This window comes from Photinus pyralis, unplaced genomic scaffold (assembly GCF_008802855.1).
Source record: "Photinus pyralis isolate 1611_PpyrPB1 unplaced genomic scaffold, Ppyr1.3 Ppyr1.4_LG7, whole genome shotgun sequence".
NCBI classification, from domain to species: Eukaryota; Metazoa; Arthropoda; class Insecta; order Coleoptera; family Lampyridae; genus Photinus; species Photinus pyralis.
Genome location: NW_022170738.1, coordinates 10,019,600 through 10,036,227, shown reverse-complemented (window position 1 = coordinate 10,036,227; position 16,628 = coordinate 10,019,600). Strand labels below are relative to the sequence as shown.

Below are 16,628 nucleotides of genomic sequence, written 5' to 3'. Positions count from 1 at the left end.
CACATATGCAACAAAGAATGCACTTAACTTTCGCAACAGTAAACTTTGAACGTTTCTTAATCATTGATCTAATCCCATTTTCCATTTTTTTTTTCCTAAGGATGCTGGAAAGGAAAAGGAAATGGGAGTTGGGAGGGTTAAAGTAATAAATATGGCTGCCAATAAGCAATCACGCTTTTTCCCACGTTCCTTCCGTCTTTGATTTAATTTTTATGTGCGGGATTTTGCCACTGCGTAACCTGTAATAGAAAAAAAAAATTTCAACGTTTTTAAGGTAAGAAATATCGGTATTGTTTTACGCATTGCGATTTAGGGGTTAGTTATTATTAAAGCTTGGGGGGTTGTTATGCTCGATTGAACATTCACCTTTACCTAAACGAAATTAAGTTACCTTGTTCATTTGTTTCAAAATTGCCAGATTTTCATTTTTTTTGGCGGTAAAAACACAAAGCACGTGTGCTTCATTGAGTGAATTAAATGATTATACCATTTACAAGTCGGTGTTGTTTTATGATCTGGTTGAATCTAGTGTTAATTATCATCGTGTCAGAGGTCCAACCGAAATTGACATCGATTAAGATTAACTTTTCGTAATTGACGATTCGGTGTTGATCAGGTGAAAATTGCCGAGGTCGGCGAGCCATAAGAACAGTACAGCAATTGTTTTTTTTTGCAGGGCATGCTTTAAAATTGTGTTCAATCAAAATGAGCCAGAAACGAGAAATTGGGTTCATACGGAATGGATACCATGCAGACACCCATTCAGGTTTGTACCGCTTTTTTTTTGTTCTCTTTACATTCTTCACTTGTTGCCTGGTCGCATTCCTCCACTTTTTGGCGACCTGGCGCCTGTCAAATCTAATCAAAGATCTGCGTATCTCATATCTTGCCACTTCAAAAATTCGACTATTTAACAGGCGAGGACTCTGAGAAACTACCTTTACAACACCAGCAACCGGTCCGTCTGCAACCCTCTTGGGAGGAAAGTAATTTGCCGGAAGACGAGCTTAACTTTCGCAATTTAACGATGGAGGAAGCGAGTTTACAGCTACACGCGCCCGTCGACAAGTATAGATTGGTTTACTTGACTTTTATTCTGCACGGTATCGGGGTGTTGATGCCTTGGAATATGTTTATTACTGCCGAAAATGTAAGCATACGGTTTCGTTTCAAGTTGACCTCTCATTTTGTGTGTTTTCAGTATTTTGTAAAGCACAAATTTGGAAAGGAGTATACGGGGGAGAACTTAGTCTACGGGACGAGTTACCTGCAGTTTGTGGGATTTGCAGCTCAAGTTCCTAATTTGATATTCAATTGGTTGAATGTTTTTGTACAAATGGGGTGAGTAGGGTTTATCGGGTAATCTACAGATTTCTTTTATCTTAATGTGTGGGTACTCGAAAACAGAGGCTCTGTATCAATCTTAAAGTAAATAAGTAGATTAGGTAGAGCATATTTTCATCTAATCAGGAATGACTGGGCAAAGGCACGAACAAAGACCCACTATCTGGTCAAGAGCATATTTGCTTGTTAGCCAAACAAAGATAACATTCTTTGAGTTTGACCTTCGAATAGTTCTCTGTGAATTCCCTTTCTTTTAGTTGCTGGGTAAACCAATTTGCCTTATATAATCCACAACATTATGTGCAAAAATAATTATGAAAATATATTGCTACAGAGGATGTGGTTATTATCAATTTTTGATAATGCCACGATTTTAAGGAAAATATATTGGCAAAACTATCGTTTTTAGAAGGCCAGCTTTGTGGCCTTAATTAAAATAGTTATTTCTTTTAAAAATGGCTGGGTAGAATGTGTTTGGGCCCGCTACCACCCCCCAAGTTTCAAATGGCACCACTAGAGTCATACGTATTCAAAATTTGAGATAAATTGGTCGCAATTAGTGAAGGAATATTTGGTAACATTTCTTGGTAAAAGTTTTGATTAGAGTTCCAGATTGTCCTTCAAGAGTTCTAAAAATTTCTTTAATAAGAGCGACTTATATAATCAGAAAACAATGGAGGATTCTTATTTTTGCCCCTCCCCCCTCTCTATTTTCAAAATTGTTTAATGACTTAATTTTTGGAATTTTGTCTAAGATTTATCAATAAGTCTCTAACCTAGGGGGAGGGGCTCTAGAACTGCTATGGCCAACTACATTTTCAAGCATTTTTTTTGTTAATACAGACAGAGACAGAGAAAACCAAGAAAACAAACCACATAAGGTTAATAACATCATACACTAATCCATTGTTCTAAAAATATGTGCTCTAGTAGTAGTACCTTTGATGAGTTTTTATTTTTAGAACTTAAATCCATTTAGTTATTTATAAACAAAAAAAATCCTGATGTCTAACAATTCAGAGAAAAAACATGAGAAGGGGCACTTCTAATAGTTATTCAACTGTTTCTGATTGGTGTAGCTATACAGAAAATTTCAACTGATTAGTGTAATCATGATTATTATTGGTATTTTGAGTCCTCAACAGATTAACTGATGTTGAATTTTCTTTCAAAATCTTGTTAGAAGTAGTAGATTTCACTCTTTAAGTGTGCCCATAGGAAAAAATCAAAAGGGGACAAATCTGGCTACTATAAATCATTTAAACAGAAGGATTATTTGATAATCCCATTTGAGAGTTTCCCAGCTTTGTATAATGCAAATTATACTCCCAAAAAAATAACAATATTCACTGTCTACAAAATCAATGATTGCTTACCTATTCATAGTTAAAATGTACTGCCATTAGACCTAAATTTGTTTTGAACAGTTGGCAGAGCACTTGTGGAGGGTCCATACACACTAACTTACTGCATCTGTAATTGGATGAACACCCCTTATGATTCATGAAGATAATATTGCAATGTGCAACTTTGATTGTGTAAAATTGTCATTGCTAGATAAGATTACCTTCCCCCAAAAAAAAAAAAAACACTAACGACATCTTTTGTTTTCAGAGGTAACCTTACGACGAGAATCATCTGGAGTATTTCAGTAGAAGTAGTGATAATTATTCTAACGATTGCCTTGGCAATGACCGATACGCACGAGTGGCCCGGCACCTTCTTTTGGGTAACGATGGTATCGGTCGTTGTATTAAATAGTAAGTGGAAACGCAAACGGGCGCGTGTACGGTAACGAGCGTATAATTTCAGTGGCCAATGGCGTATACCAAAACACCATATTCGGCATGGCTGCCAAGTTGCCTTTGAAGTATACCGGAGCCGTAGTACTCGGATCGAATATTAGCGGTACTTTTACGTCCGTGGTCCGTATATTTTCGGACACTTTCACTTCGAGTGTCCGAATGGCGGCGGTATATTACTTTATCAGCGCGCTATTTGTTTTACTGTTATGCTTCGATACATACTTCGCACTGCCATTAAATGTAAGTCTCTCCTAGATGTCGTTTATGGTTGAGTCTCTGTAAAATATTACAAACATGTTACAAACTGTACAGGGTGGACCAAATTGGACACCCTTTAGTTTAAGAGATGGGCCTAGGTATCTGGAGCTCAATTTTAAAGAGAAAATCACTTCAGTTATCTCTAATCTTATGGCCGCTATGGGGCGTTTCTCGAATTTAGTCGATTTTTGTAATTCCCCATAATTTTCTAATGCCGGCCCATGTGACGAAGTTCAGTTGAAGCTGGACTGCGGTACTATGATCCCTGATTCGAATCTGGGTTTGGGCATAGATATTTGTACTGTAAGATATACACGGTGTCCATTTTTCGAGGGTCACTATGGGGATCTCGCTTATCTTAAGAGATAGAAAGTTGGTTAAATGGGGGCAGAATTGCCAATTTTCTTGCTGAATAAGAATCTGAAAAGACATTTCAAATATCTTCAATAGTTTTGAAGATATCTCAAAAAAACAAAAATTTCTGATTTTCGTTTTTATTTTTTTTATGATAAACTAATCGTTTTGTTTTTCCAAAGCACTCTTCTCAAAAAATGAAAAATTGTATTTTTAGGAAAAATGTGATACTGAACCAGTATGTGTGATATATCGTTCTAAAGAGAAAAAAAGACGTAATCCCAAAATGTCAAAATTCAATATGGCGCCCATAAGAAAAACTAAAGTTGCCACGTGTTTCTCCGTCATCTTGAACGTAATTAAAAACAGGATGCCATATTTGAAATCTCCATTAAAAAGTGTCCAAATAATGTGCTAATTAGAAATGTCTACTACGACTAGTTTATCATAAAAAAAATTAAAAACGAAAATCAGAAATTTTCGTTTTTTTGTGATATCTTCAAAAGTATTGAAGATATTTCAAATTTCTTTTCAGATTCTTATTGAGAACATTTTAATTGCTTGAATGCATAATTTTTGAATTTTAACCAATAAAATTTCTTCATTCAGTCAGTCAATTGAACTATAGTTTTACAACCTTAGATTCTGTTGATCTCTTAAGAGACCAATGTACCGTGAATTACCTCTCGCATGTTTCAACAACTAACCGGTGATTTTCAGAGATATTATCGACATCACGAGTTGAAGGAGCAACAAGAGGCCCGCACCAGAAAAATGGAATCAATGGGCGCGGTGGAGAAGATTCCTTATTTTTACATTTTTAAAAAGTGTCTGCCGCAACTGATCAACATATTTTTGGTATTTTTCGTCACTCTCTCCATTTTTCCAGCCGTACAAGCAAGTAAGCGCGAACGGATGTCGTGATGCGTAAACTAAATCGTTATGTTTTCAGGCGTGCAACCTAATGATCCCGATTTCTTTCTCGGTACCAAATACTTTACGTCGGTTACGTGCTTTTTAACGTTTAACATGTGCGCGATGATTGGAAGTTACCTAACAACGTTCTGCACTCGGGTATGTCTTGCTTTTTAGTTTAGAACTTTGTCACATAATCAGAGTTGATTTAATCAGTCGATTTATGTAGAAAAATCATTTGATTTAAATCTTTTGTTTAGCTAATTTAAAAATAAAAGAATAAATGATTTATAAAGGGTGTCCCAACAATTTCCAGAATTGTCAAATTTGTATCATCAAGTCAATTTTATTTCCTAACAAAATAATAGCATCACAATTTTAATTAACAACAATAAAATTTCACAGCCTTCGGCCAAGTACCTATGGATTCCAGTGGCGCTACGTTTACTTTACATACCGTTTTTCCTTTTGTCAAACTATCAACTGGGAGAAAATAGGGTGAGAGCTTTACCCGTACTAATAACCAATGATTGGGTCTACTGGTTTACTGCTGTTACTATGGGTCTAACTAGTGGATACCTCAGCGCATTGGGCATGATGTACACGCCTAGGTAAGTTTTGCTTAAAATTGGACCACAGCATTACTAAGAAACTGATAGTAATATTTTACAGTACAGTAGTACGAAATTACCTATATTCGTTTTTATTTTTTCCGACTCTGTTTGACAAGATGTCAAAAAACAAATAACACTTCCTCAAAGGCACTTTTTAAGCTCTACAAGATGATGCCCATAGATTTTCACTGCGACACTTTGTCTTTGAGACATCATCATCAACTTCGTATTATTATATGGGCAGGAAAAAAAGTACATACTGTATTGAGTACCATTTTTTTTACGAATACAACGATGTATGGCACAGTATGATTCTTTATGTCATTTAAAGAAACCATCAATGGATTATTTTGACATTATTTATTATTTAAGTTTGTTATTAAATTTTGGTGTAGTAGGCGTTGACAAAATGTCAAAATAATTCATTGATTGTTCCTGTAAATGACATACTTAATAAAGAATCATATTGTGCCATACATAATTGTATTCATAATTCATAATTTAAAAAATGCTACATAATACAGTATGTACTTTTTTGCCGGTTCATATATGAAGTTGGTGATGGTTTCTCAACGACGAAAGGTCGCGCAGCGGGCACCATTTTGAAGAGCTTGAACGGTGGCTATAAGGAAGTGTTTGTTTGATATTTTTTCAAAAAATAAAAACTAATATGGTTAATTTTGTTTTTTTTTTTCGAATATTTTCCGAATTTTGAAAACATCATTTTACGAAGTCATAAAATACACGACTTTTTTCTAATTTAACTGGTTATCTCTTATGGTTTCCAATTTCCCCATGCTGTGCATTCTAATCTTGGACACACTGTATATGAAAAGATCACTTAAAATTCGTTTTATTGATCAAATAAATGTGTTTATTGCTGTTTCTTGGTTTTTCTTTTATTTGTAAAATTGTGACATCATTTTTTGATTTCAGATCTGTAGAGCCCAGATACGCGGCGACAGCTGGAATGTTCGCGGCGGCGGCACTAATAACCGGAATATTTTCCGGCGTGATGGTATCCTTTATCTGGCCGTGGTTCATCGAGCACGTCGGAATTTAACAAAAATGTCTAGTGTATGACACTGAAACTTCCTTCCAGGTACGGTTTTAATTAAAAATCTGTCGATCGCCAACGCGAATTATATATAAATATCGGAGAGGTTTCGAGTCGTACATTAGCACAATCATGTATAGACTGAGTTCGTTTATTCGAAATAATGTTGACTATTGAAAATGACGATATAAACATTTGTATATAAAATATGTATGTTCATTTCACATTCTCCTCTACTTTTTAACACCCGAATTTCTCTATAACCACGCCTCTGCAAGCTATCGGGACGTTATACTTCGACCAAGCTCTAGTGTAAATAAAAATTTCTCTAAGTTTAATACCAAAGTATATTTACAGGTTAAGCGTTAACGAATTAAGACTGATTAGAGTTTGATTTTTATTTGCTAGTTCATCTTATTTCGAAGCCCCCCCCCCCTCCTTCCCTCTCTTTCCAGAGTGTAGTGTGCGTTTACCACAACCAAACCATGGCATGTTTTAACCAAATGTATTCTTCGCCAGTTTTGTTTACGTGTGAATATGTTATTGATGTTTGTTGATACGTATTATCGATTTTATGACGTAGTTTCAATTTTAATTCTCGATAATTTGTTACAAAAATGATATTTATATGAAAAATGAAAAGCGCTTGTTGGATTGTGTGTCGTTGTCGAAGAAATTAAATTTAAAACTAATTTTTATATCGGCTTGTCTGTTGTCACTTTTGAAAAATTGTATATAAATCGTGAAAGGATTACAAGTGGAGTTTAGCAATATAAACACTGTAAGTTATTTATGGCAAAATAAATATTACAACCATGTTTGTGTTCCGTAATAAGTGATGCTTATTAACCTTTATTTGAAAAATCTACAAATGTACTTAACGACCAAAGTAATTTTTTTAATAAATTGATATTTGATCGATGTTTTTCATTAAGTCGCCATCTTTAAATTCTGAGCCCTAAAGAACATTTCTAAGAAAAACAATCTGGACCATCCTGTAGAACCACTTCACAAACTATGGAAACTTAACTTCTTAAAAAATAACAACAGAATTTGTTAAAATCTTCCACACTTCTATGAATCCATAAAAATAAAGTATTTTTTTTGGAAATTCAAAAAAATCCATTGGAGGTTACTGCAGCTACAGGTAAACAGTCTGTAAGAGAGGTTTGACGAACTGCTGAGGGGCGAGTTATCTATCTTGGCACCAAAGATGAGTCATATCATGTGTATTTCACCCTTTCTTACAATCTTTGTACCTGACCCATTGTTCCCAAAACTTGTTTTTAATCTTTATGTCACCTCTGGAAGTCCACATGCTACATATTTTGTTAATATTGTCATTATAATGGTTGAGGGTCAGTTGGGAAAGTACAACGTTTCGTTTCGGAAAAATCATCGAGTTTCTTTTTATATGACCTGCAAAAAAAGTACAAACTGTATTGAGTAGCATTTTTTATTACAAATACAACGATGTACGGTACAAAAAAAAGTTTAAAACCCTGTTGGTTTCAACAGGATGGTGTACCCGCGCACAACGCTCTAATAGTGTGAGAATATGCTCTGGAAAATGGATAACTTTGTCCGATATGCACACCCACGATTATACCGTTGTGCGCGCGCGCACCATCCTGTTGAAACCATCAGTTTCCAACTTTTGTTTTTTTTTTGTGTGCCGTACATCGTTGTATTCATAATAAAAACTGCTACTCAATACAGTATGCAGTACAATACAACAATTACAAAGTTCTTTATTTTAACACCAACCATACCATGCAAAGAAGGTCTTTTCAACTCTTGGTAAAAACAGGATAAATGTCATTACAACACAAGAGGTAAAGGAAAGCTTCTCGGCAAGAAAATGCGGAAAGGGCGTCACCAGAAAGTTCAGAAATCCCTGCTTCGAGTCAGTATTCGGAGCGGCGGTGCTCCAGGTAACTCCAGCGGAGAACGCCGTTCCCAGGAATCGGACGGGTTTAGAAAATGGTGGCAAAAAGGAACAATATTTACCTTTTTGACGCATCCTATGCACTATTATCATTAGTCGATGGAAATAAAGAGTATTATTATTATTATTATCTTGAGCTTTGGCACTTCCAATCAATGACAGGATCTTCTACTGATAATAGTAAAAAGTTTGAAGTTAGAAAAAAAATATTTGTTTAACATTAAAAAATGCAGGCTATTTATTATAAACAACTCTATCTTACATCATATACCTATATAACTGAGCTGAAACTTAACATGAATAAGAAGCAATATCGGGATAGTCTACGTAAGGCAGATATATCATTACTAACATATATAAGACACAAAATCGCTGACAGAAAAGTATGTTCGATATTAATACCTTAAGAAAACATCACAAAATAAATAACACTTAACGTAGTCTACTCCGGTCATACCTGCCTGGTACGACAGAAGTGTTGAAAAAGTGTCAAAATTGTGACGAAAAATACATTTGAGTTTAAAAGTTGTCTACATGTATACAAATTTGATCCTTAGGTTTCTAATTGATAACAATCGTATTTGCACAATGTAAGTTAAGGGTGAATTGAAAAATTAGGGACCAACACACAGTCACAAAGGAACATGGTGGTACACCCATGACGTTGGAGTAACAATATTGAAATGCCCAATTTGTGATGTTAGCTCTAAAAAATTCTTAGCAAGATTTTTTTTTAAAATGCGTTGTAGTTTCTAATCTCCAAGGATCAAGAAACATTTGAATAATCTACCACGAATTTTTGTTGATCTCTAAAAGTTTGGGAAATTTTTAGAGAATGTCTCAGAATCACGCAAAATGATTTTTCCAAGAATATGTCAAAATGTTCAAAACAGGGGCGGTTTGGGGGGGGGGGCCCCTAAACATACTGCTCAATTGTTTTTTTATTTCATTAGGTTTACATAATAATCGAATTAAATAGACCTAACCACAAACCACCTGACGGAAAAGTGAAATTGAATAAAATAGGTACACAAAATAATGCCGGTGGGGGCGGAATCGTGTATTGTCCAGACTGCGACTCACGACTGTACTTTAGCACTATCATTATCGCCTCTGGTATTTTTTCTGCCTTTGTCAGTATTCGGAAATTAATGCGGCAATAGATAGTTTAACAAAAAATAGCTGAAATTGGGTCAAAGCTACTAAAAAAAAATTCCCGCGCACCTGTAGCTTTTTTATTTTCCCCCCCCCCCTGAATGGATGTATAAACCCGCCCCTGGTTCAAAACCCTTAAAAAATCTCTGAAAGGGTTTCTGAAGAATTTTTAAGTAATCTCTGAATGACTTCGAACTCTTGGCCGTACCTGAACATTTAACCAATAGACAAAGCGGCGGGGCAGTTCTACTCTAAAAAGCATTTATTGGTAACAATAGTGAAAAGTGCGGAGAGAGAAAATTTCCAATTTTACAGCACGAGTAACTTAACAAAAAAAAATACTATTAATATTTAAATATTGGTACTCCAACTTCAAGGATCTTACATATAAATAAACGATACTGACAAATTGACATTAAGACGAGTTATTTTTGTACATTTATTTTCGTTAAAACATTCTTCTTTTCCGTACAATGCATACACAACGAAGACTTGAAAATGCAGTAACAAAGTCCGCAACGCCCTTAACTTTCATTAAACCTCCGAAATGGCACGTAATATAAATTTAGCACGAAATCATCTTGTTTTTGTTTGTTTTGAGTACATAGTCGCCTAAACTCTACATTATGTCTTGTATATTCGTTGCATATAATATGTAATAAAGTCGATCACAATTGCAGTTCATATACTGAACACTATAAAGCAGCGTTGTGAATAACAAACGGTTGTTGATAACATGAACAAATGATGTTGCATAGCAGCACCCAGTCTAAAAGAGGCTGTCCCAAATCAAAACAGCCGCGCGCGATATATTAAAAATTTCCTAAGATTAAACTTGCAGCAATCTACAGACTTATATATTATGAAATTGATATGCTATTATTAACATATGTATGAATTGTAGAGAAGAAAATTTGCTACATGCCGATAATACATCTGCGGCTTTAATTGGAGGATATTGCTTTACATTAACAATAGGTGATGTATGTACAGGACGCTGTCGTGCAGGACTCTGTACCCTGTTATGTACAGAATCTAAGCGAGCATCAATAGTAGTATACTTATGGTACGTTATTCAGGAACACATTAAATGTTAATATTGTCCACCAATGGGCACTTCACAGTTAACAAATGGTTACAACGCACTTCTCTAGCTTCTGTACATAATTTCCTCAGATCACATTTGCAAGTAGATTAAAACAAATAAACCTCGTTAACAGTATAAATGTTTGCCGATTATCTACCAACAAATAGTTTACCCGTACGATAGATACAATTAAAGGATGACAACAAAGTTAAAAAGGTGAGCCGCTTACATTAGATCGCACTTGTCTTTGGCGACGCGACCCGTCGCCTTGTTGCCTAATTGTAAACTAACGTTGCGCGTCTTTTCCATGTTTAGCAACTCCTGAAAGAGCTGCTTCACGTTGTGATTGGTTTTTGCCGACGTTTCCATAAAGTTTACGCCCCAAGAGCCCGCCTCGCCCTGGCCCTCCGACGTGGAAACCTACAACACGTGTAATTCACCTATTGGTTACGTCTCACATGGAACAGCAGCGCCCCCAGTAGTTACCTTGAGGCACTCCCTCTTACAGTCTCGTTATAGAATTGTACCCAATTTCCTTTGCAGTAAAGAGAGCGCTCACCTGCCCAGCGACGCCACTGATTCTAAGATTTTTATGCTTAGGAATAAATACGTTGAAACAATACGTCAAATTTTTATTTGTTTAATGACAGTCACAGAGGAGAAAGTGAGAAGTTCCCTATCCGGAACGGAGCATTTGAAAAGGGAGGCAAGAATCTTCACGAGGAAAACCCAAAGCGGGTTGCAGGTTACGACCAGCTGTTCTGGAAAAAGTGTAACCGGCTTCTCGAGGAAGAGTATCAAAATAGGACTAACACTGCGGTATCAGAGATGCTGGGAGTATGGGCATAGGTCCAGAGAGTGCAGAAACTCAGACAGAACAAAACTATGTAGGGCCTGCGGTGAAAAGGGCCATGAGGCAAAAGAGTACCCAAACGACCCTTTCTACGTCCTATGCGACAAAAAGGGGCCCCGGAAAATGCGGCCATTTCAAGGAGGCACTGAGGGAAGAGAAGGAAGAGCCCAGCACCTTGACAGTTTTGGATCAGATAAGAAGAAGCCATGGGGAAAATAAGAGAAAGCACACCAGACAACGTAATGGAGCTAGCGCTCACAAATAACTTGCCATGGAAAATACTAGTACTGACGTTTATAGAAGGAATAATAAAAGAGAAAGAACTGCACGAAAGAAAATTAGTAAAATGATACAAACTATACAGCCTTTACTGGCAGAAGGAAGTGAAGAACAATTCCTGCCATTAAACTTGCTAGGCCAAGGAATGGGGTATGCCAACTGAAGAATCCCCCACTACCTTGCGCCGATAGATCCAACATCAAAGGCGCTTTGTGTCACTTACATAAATGTGGTGCTCAATTTTTTCACCATCACAATACGCTACAGAATACAGATACATAAAAAAATAATACAATAATGGTTTGCCATGCATTTTTAATCAAGGAGTCCTCAAGGATCAAACTGGGGCCCACTTCAGTTTAAATTCAATTGTCTAGTAATCTATAAAGTGTGGACTATTCTTCTATTCAAAATATTAAATCACTTTGGACTGTATAAAATTTGACAACAAAGCCGTAATTAGTTGTAAAAAATGACTGGTCTCTACAAGAAAAGAAACATACTTCTCTTAATTCTGCACTTTCATCACATTTATTTCCGACCAACATAACGGGAATTTGAGTTAAATCTGGTCCTTTAATTTCCCGAATCAGTTCCCAAATCGGTCGCAATTCCTCTAAGCTCTGCCGACTGGATACGGAATACACTAATATAAACGCGTGCCCTTTGCTTATCGACAGCCTTTGCATCGCCGGAAACTGATGTGAACCCGTCGTGTCGGTTATTTGAAGTGTGCATATGTTCTTATTACAGCTTATCACCTAAATAAACGAGCATTAGCCGGATACAGGTGCGACGACGGCAACGTACTTGTCGATAGGTGTCCTCGATTGTCGGAATGTAACTCTCCCGAAACGTTCCCTTGACGAATCTCAAAACCAGAGAGCTCTTACCGACGCCGCCGGCCCCAAAAACGACCACTCTATAATCATTACTTTGTTCTGGCATTTTACTGCCGTGCTGCCTGTTCGTATTCGGGATTTTATATGATCACATCTACAAAATTGTACATTTTTGTTGGAAAATTGAGTGATGTAATTATATATTGCAATTAAAAGTAAGTAACTAACAGAAAAACCATGACGTCATCACCATAACTAAAAAAAATATTGTATTGATTGAATGTTTATAAATTTATGTGGCCCTCTAACGGCGACGCGGAAAACTAAGCCCCTTACAGGTTGCATTTATTAATATACGTTCATTGATTTTTATTTGTGGCTCTAATGTATGATCTAACACCCTGATATTGACAAACCTTGTGATACATTGGTAGGTAGCAGGTAAATCAAACCTGGGCACTTATACAATGGCTCAATAGCTTTTAGAATATTATAGAAATGAACGTTTAACGCAATTCTTATTTCTATAATACTTAAATGGAGTTTCTTCGCATAATTTAGAAAACCGAAATATTAATATGGTGTGATTTGCATTCGAAATAGGAAAATACTTCACAACGAAAAAAAAAACAAATGAACATTAGTTCTGTAATTGTTTTACAGAAAGAATAATATTGCTGCAGATTAGTTATTTATTATATAAGACGATAAAGGGATATTTTAACCATCGAGTGAATTAACTTTCACGATATGGTTAGTTTCCCTTTATCGTCGTGCATAATACAAAACTTTATTTTATAGCAGAAGCTATATAAATCAGTGTAAAGCTTCTGACAATTCTGAATTTAATTTAGACGTCAAAAATAGTAAACTTAGGTTTTGCAGTTCGCAATCGTTTCCATAGAAACAGCATTGTCATATATTCTGAACGTCATTTTATATCGTGCTTCGCGTCCCATTTGAAATAAAAATGACAGATGTCATTAGAATGTACAATCTAAATGCTATTGAAAACGCAGTAACCATAACAATCTTTTTTTAAACAAAAATATAATGTAAAAGAAATCTGAATTAAAAATAACATGGAGTAACGAGTAGGTTTTGATCTTATTTGGCTTTAATCAACTAAATTACCTACCTCTTGTGTATTTGTTACAATGGTAAGCGTTGCACTTCATGGAGAGCATAGAAAAATGCTACTGTCTTTAGTTTATTGTAGCATAGTATCAGAGAGATCACCCGAATCCTTATTTTTTATGCAATAGACAATTTTTTTCGATTAAATCCACCCTGTCTGTTACAAAATAATTTTTGGTTGGCATTGCGTGTTGCCTACCTTATGTACACATAGACACAGGTTGGTCATAAAATTTTATTTTAGTATAAAGTTTTAAAATAGTTGCTTAATTATTCACCTCCTTCTGCTGCGTCTGGCATGAGTGGAGGCAGTGCCTCTGATGGTTTGGTTTCTGGAGACTTAGGCTCCACCTCACCAACAGTGCTATCTCTGCAAGAACACGGTTCAGTTTTCTGGTCGTTTACGGTTTGAGGGCTAACATCCTCAATCATGTTTCTTTGCGCAATGTTTAGTATAGCAGACAGATTTCTGCCGGAAAGCATATCGCCGATCGCCTCTCGCTGTCTATTCCCAAAATGGAACTGTATTAAATACGCGAGGTTAAGTCCAAACGATGTTTCTGTACAAAATGACAAGATGATACATATTAAGACTAATGTGAATAGTAGAAGTACTGGCAGTAAGATTACGTTGACACCCCAAGGCAAAGAGTCTACAATTTAAGTATCAATTTCCATCCGTAACCTCTACCTTTACCTAACATTCCAGACACAAAAGTCCCGACTGCCTTCCCCATGTAAATCGCGGGTGTATACACGATAATACCAAGCTGATTCGACATCACTTGAAGAGGTGCAACGTCGTAAAACACATTTCTGTGCATAGTGTGATGGTACCTCCGGCACTCGCTATCGGAACCTAGAACAGAAAAATTGGCATGTTGAACACCTTTGCAACGACACTCTTACTAATCGTATACGTTAAATATTGGAACCAGTTCATTTTGCTAGGATCACAATACGGAGGTACCGACTCGTACCGCTTCATATCCGCCATCTGATTGATCTCCGCATCCTAAACAGTCCGATTAGTAAGAATTGTGGTACAAAACACCCGTGTGAAGTTATCCTCGAATCAGCCGCGAACTTTTATCTCAAAAAAATTACCTCAAGAAGTAGGGAGATTTCAAGGGTGTCCATTGTGTATGGAATATAGTATATACCTCTATAAATATCAACTGTATACAATATTTTTCTATATGAAAGTTGTTTAGCATTTTATTACCCATAATAAGGTAGCCATTCTGTTGTTTTTATTTCAGAAAACAAATGAGTATCGAAAAACAATTGAATTTTTATATTATAATTACATCAATAACATTAATCTAGATATCCTACATTAAAATAAAACAAATGAAGTGTACATTTCTTATTAAACCTCGAAGACAAAATTAAGCTAGCAATAAAATGGTTTTCATCGCAATACGTGTTCAAAATATTTTTATTATTAAATGCAAGGCAGTGGACTAACCTATCACAAAATGCTTGGAATGAATGTCTGAGTATTCTGCGAGAAATTGCTGCAGCGATTATTGTTAATTTTGTTTTCTTCAAGATTAATGTCATTCATGTAATTATAAAATTTTTTTTTGAAAACTTCCTGTATAAAGGGTTACACATCATCGAAAGGAGAAACAAAATTTCTATCAAATGAGGGTAATGAAAGGGCGCATTCCTATTTAAACAAATTCAATTGTTTCCTTACTCATCTGTTTTCTGAAATCAAGATACTGAATGCTACCTTATTATGGGAAATAAAATGGTAAACAACTTTCATATAGAAAAATTTTGTATACAGTCGATATTTACTATATTCCATACATAATGGACACCCTGTATATGACAAATTCGTATAGTACTTATAGTCTAAAACTCTTGGATGATCTTTGCCCCCTAACAACATGAAGTAATATATTCTTTTGTCTTCAAATAAAGAAACCCATAGCAATTAGCGATAGATAATTTCACATGGGTCGGTAAAACGAATACCTGTATAAGACTCATCCATCTGAAGCCAAAATCGACAATCCACCCGAGCAGTATTAAGCACTTCATCACCAGCCAAATTGTGAAGCTCGCCTTCAGCAGCTTATAACTAATCACGAGCACCAGCATGCACGTGGCGGTTATGGCGGTGGTACGATTAAAAAAATTGAAATAGAGAGAATCGGTCCACGTGACCAAGAGGTCGGCGGCGTGCTCCCATCTCGACTTTGTCATCACTCTACTCATGACCTGCTCAATTTTACGTAGTAATACCACATTTTCAACGTCCCCGCTCTCCCTGATGAATCCCAGCAGAAATTTGTAGTCGGCAGTTGAAAGCCGAAGAGTTAAACGTCCACTGTACGAGGAGGCCTCGTCCAATTTGACAAGATTGAGAATGAGGCTTATCAATCGCTTGTAGTGTGAGAGAGATAACGTCGGTGGACAGTCCGATGGCAGTTTCGTTTCACATTGGGCTTGTGTGGGTCGCAGGAATTCTGTGTTGTCTCTGAAGAGGTCTTTACCGTTATTCATATCGTGCGGATCGATCCAGTCTGATTGTTGGTTGGTTATCACTACGGACCTAGCAGCTATTAGCAGCAGAATTATAATGGAAAGTGTCTGAAAAGGTTAAATGTAAATATGCACAAACTGCATGCCATTTACCATTTTGTTCTTAAAAAATAAAAAAAATCACAGTAAATGCTTATCAACTCAACGTGAGTTGTCTCGAACACGATTACATAAAGTTATACACGATTGACAATTGTTTTGAGTGTTTTGTTTTCACAGGAATCAATCACAGGTGTTTTAATTTCATTTGTTTTTCCGTTTTCAGGAATGACGGTGTTGCCAAATTAACTAAACAGGTTCCGCAAACAAATCAAAACTATAGGATAGGCAACCAATATAACAGTACGGTTTTGAGCTTCGTATACAACGGTGATGAGCCAATCGTAAGATGGATCCGGCCATATTCGGAGGCAGAGCCATT

At 36.2% G+C, this 16,628-nt stretch overlaps 3 protein-coding genes across 6 annotated transcripts; 1 reads left to right on the top strand and 2 right to left on the bottom strand.

Moving 5' to 3' along the window:
- Positions 1-130: 130 nt before the first annotated feature.
- LOC116177129 (equilibrative nucleoside transporter 1) lies at positions 131-7,045 on the top strand. 2 transcript variants are annotated; one of them, XM_031496009.1, is made up of 10 exons: positions 131-274; positions 677-766; positions 918-1,150; positions 1,202-1,341; positions 2,959-3,104; positions 3,157-3,389; positions 4,482-4,662; positions 4,714-4,835; positions 5,082-5,287; positions 6,227-7,045. In XM_031496009.1, exons 2-10 carry the CDS (start codon positions 706-708, stop codon positions 6,351-6,353), a joined length of 1,449 nt encoding a protein of 482 aa, XP_031351869.1. In that variant the 5' UTR covers positions 131-274; positions 677-705; the 3' UTR covers positions 6,354-7,045. The 2 variants fall into 2 exon arrangements, with proteins under 2 accessions (XP_031351869.1, XP_031351871.1); XM_031496011.1 differs by lacking the exon at positions 131-274 and adding an exon at positions 476-616.
- Positions 7,046-8,517: 1,472 nt separating this feature from the next.
- On the bottom strand, positions 8,518-12,652 carry LOC116176017 (GTP-binding protein Di-Ras2). The gene is made up of 3 exons (XM_031494438.1): positions 12,480-12,652; positions 12,173-12,430; positions 8,518-10,957 (listed from the first exon to the last, which is right to left on the bottom strand). Exons 1-3 carry the CDS (start codon positions 12,615-12,617, stop codon positions 10,763-10,765), a joined length of 591 nt encoding a protein of 196 aa, XP_031350298.1. The 5' UTR covers positions 12,618-12,652; the 3' UTR covers positions 8,518-10,762.
- Positions 12,529-16,498, bottom strand: LOC116176016. Of its 3 annotated transcripts, none has more exons than XM_031494436.1 (6): positions 16,301-16,498; positions 15,638-16,255; positions 14,558-14,663; positions 14,346-14,507; positions 13,927-14,301; positions 12,529-12,665 (listed from the first exon to the last, which is right to left on the bottom strand). In XM_031494436.1, the coding sequence occupies exons 1-6, from the start codon at positions 16,301-16,303 to the stop codon at positions 12,652-12,654; spliced, it is 1,278 nt and encodes a 425-aa protein (XP_031350296.1). In that variant the 5' UTR covers positions 16,304-16,498; the 3' UTR covers positions 12,529-12,651. The 3 variants fall into 3 exon arrangements, with proteins under 3 accessions (XP_031350296.1, XP_031350295.1, XP_031350297.1); XM_031494435.1 differs by lacking the exon at positions 12,529-12,665 and adding an exon at positions 13,689-13,843; XM_031494437.1 differs by lacking the exon at positions 12,529-12,665 and having other exon boundaries at positions 13,890-14,018; positions 14,069-14,301.
- Positions 16,499-16,628: the final 130 nt, after the last annotated feature.

Excerpts from the sequence above, each read along its gene's own strand:
- LOC116176017 (XM_031494438.1), bottom strand. The coding sequence starts at position 12,617 with ATGCCAGAACAAAGTAATGATTATAGAGTGGTCGTTTTTGGGGCCGGC. Across the intron at positions 12,431-12,479 it reads TCGAGGACACCTATCGACAA|GTGATAAGCTGTAATAAGAA; the intron begins GTACGTTGCCGT and ends TCGTTTATTTAG. Across the intron at positions 10,958-12,172 it reads AAAGTGCAGAATTAAGAGAA|GTTTCCACGTCGGAGGGCCA; the intron begins GTATGTTTCTTT and ends CACGTGTTGTAG.
- LOC116177129 (XM_031496009.1), top strand. The coding sequence starts at position 706 with ATGAGCCAGAAACGAGAAATTGGGTTCATACGGAATGGATACCATGCA. Across the intron at positions 1,151-1,201 it reads TGTTTATTACTGCCGAAAAT|TATTTTGTAAAGCACAAATT; the intron begins GTAAGCATACGG and ends GTGTGTTTTCAG. Across the intron at positions 5,288-6,226 it reads GGCATGATGTACACGCCTAG|ATCTGTAGAGCCCAGATACG; the intron begins GTAAGTTTTGCT and ends TTTTGATTTCAG.
- LOC116176016 (XM_031494435.1), bottom strand. Across the intron at positions 14,508-14,557 it reads ATATTTAACGTATACGATTA|GTTCCGATAGCGAGTGCCGG; the intron begins GTAAGAGTGTCG and ends TTTCTGTTCTAG. Across the intron at positions 13,844-13,926 it reads GCCAGACGCAGCAGAAGGAG|GCAACACGCAATGCCAACCA; the intron begins GTGAATAATTAA and ends TACATAAGGTAG.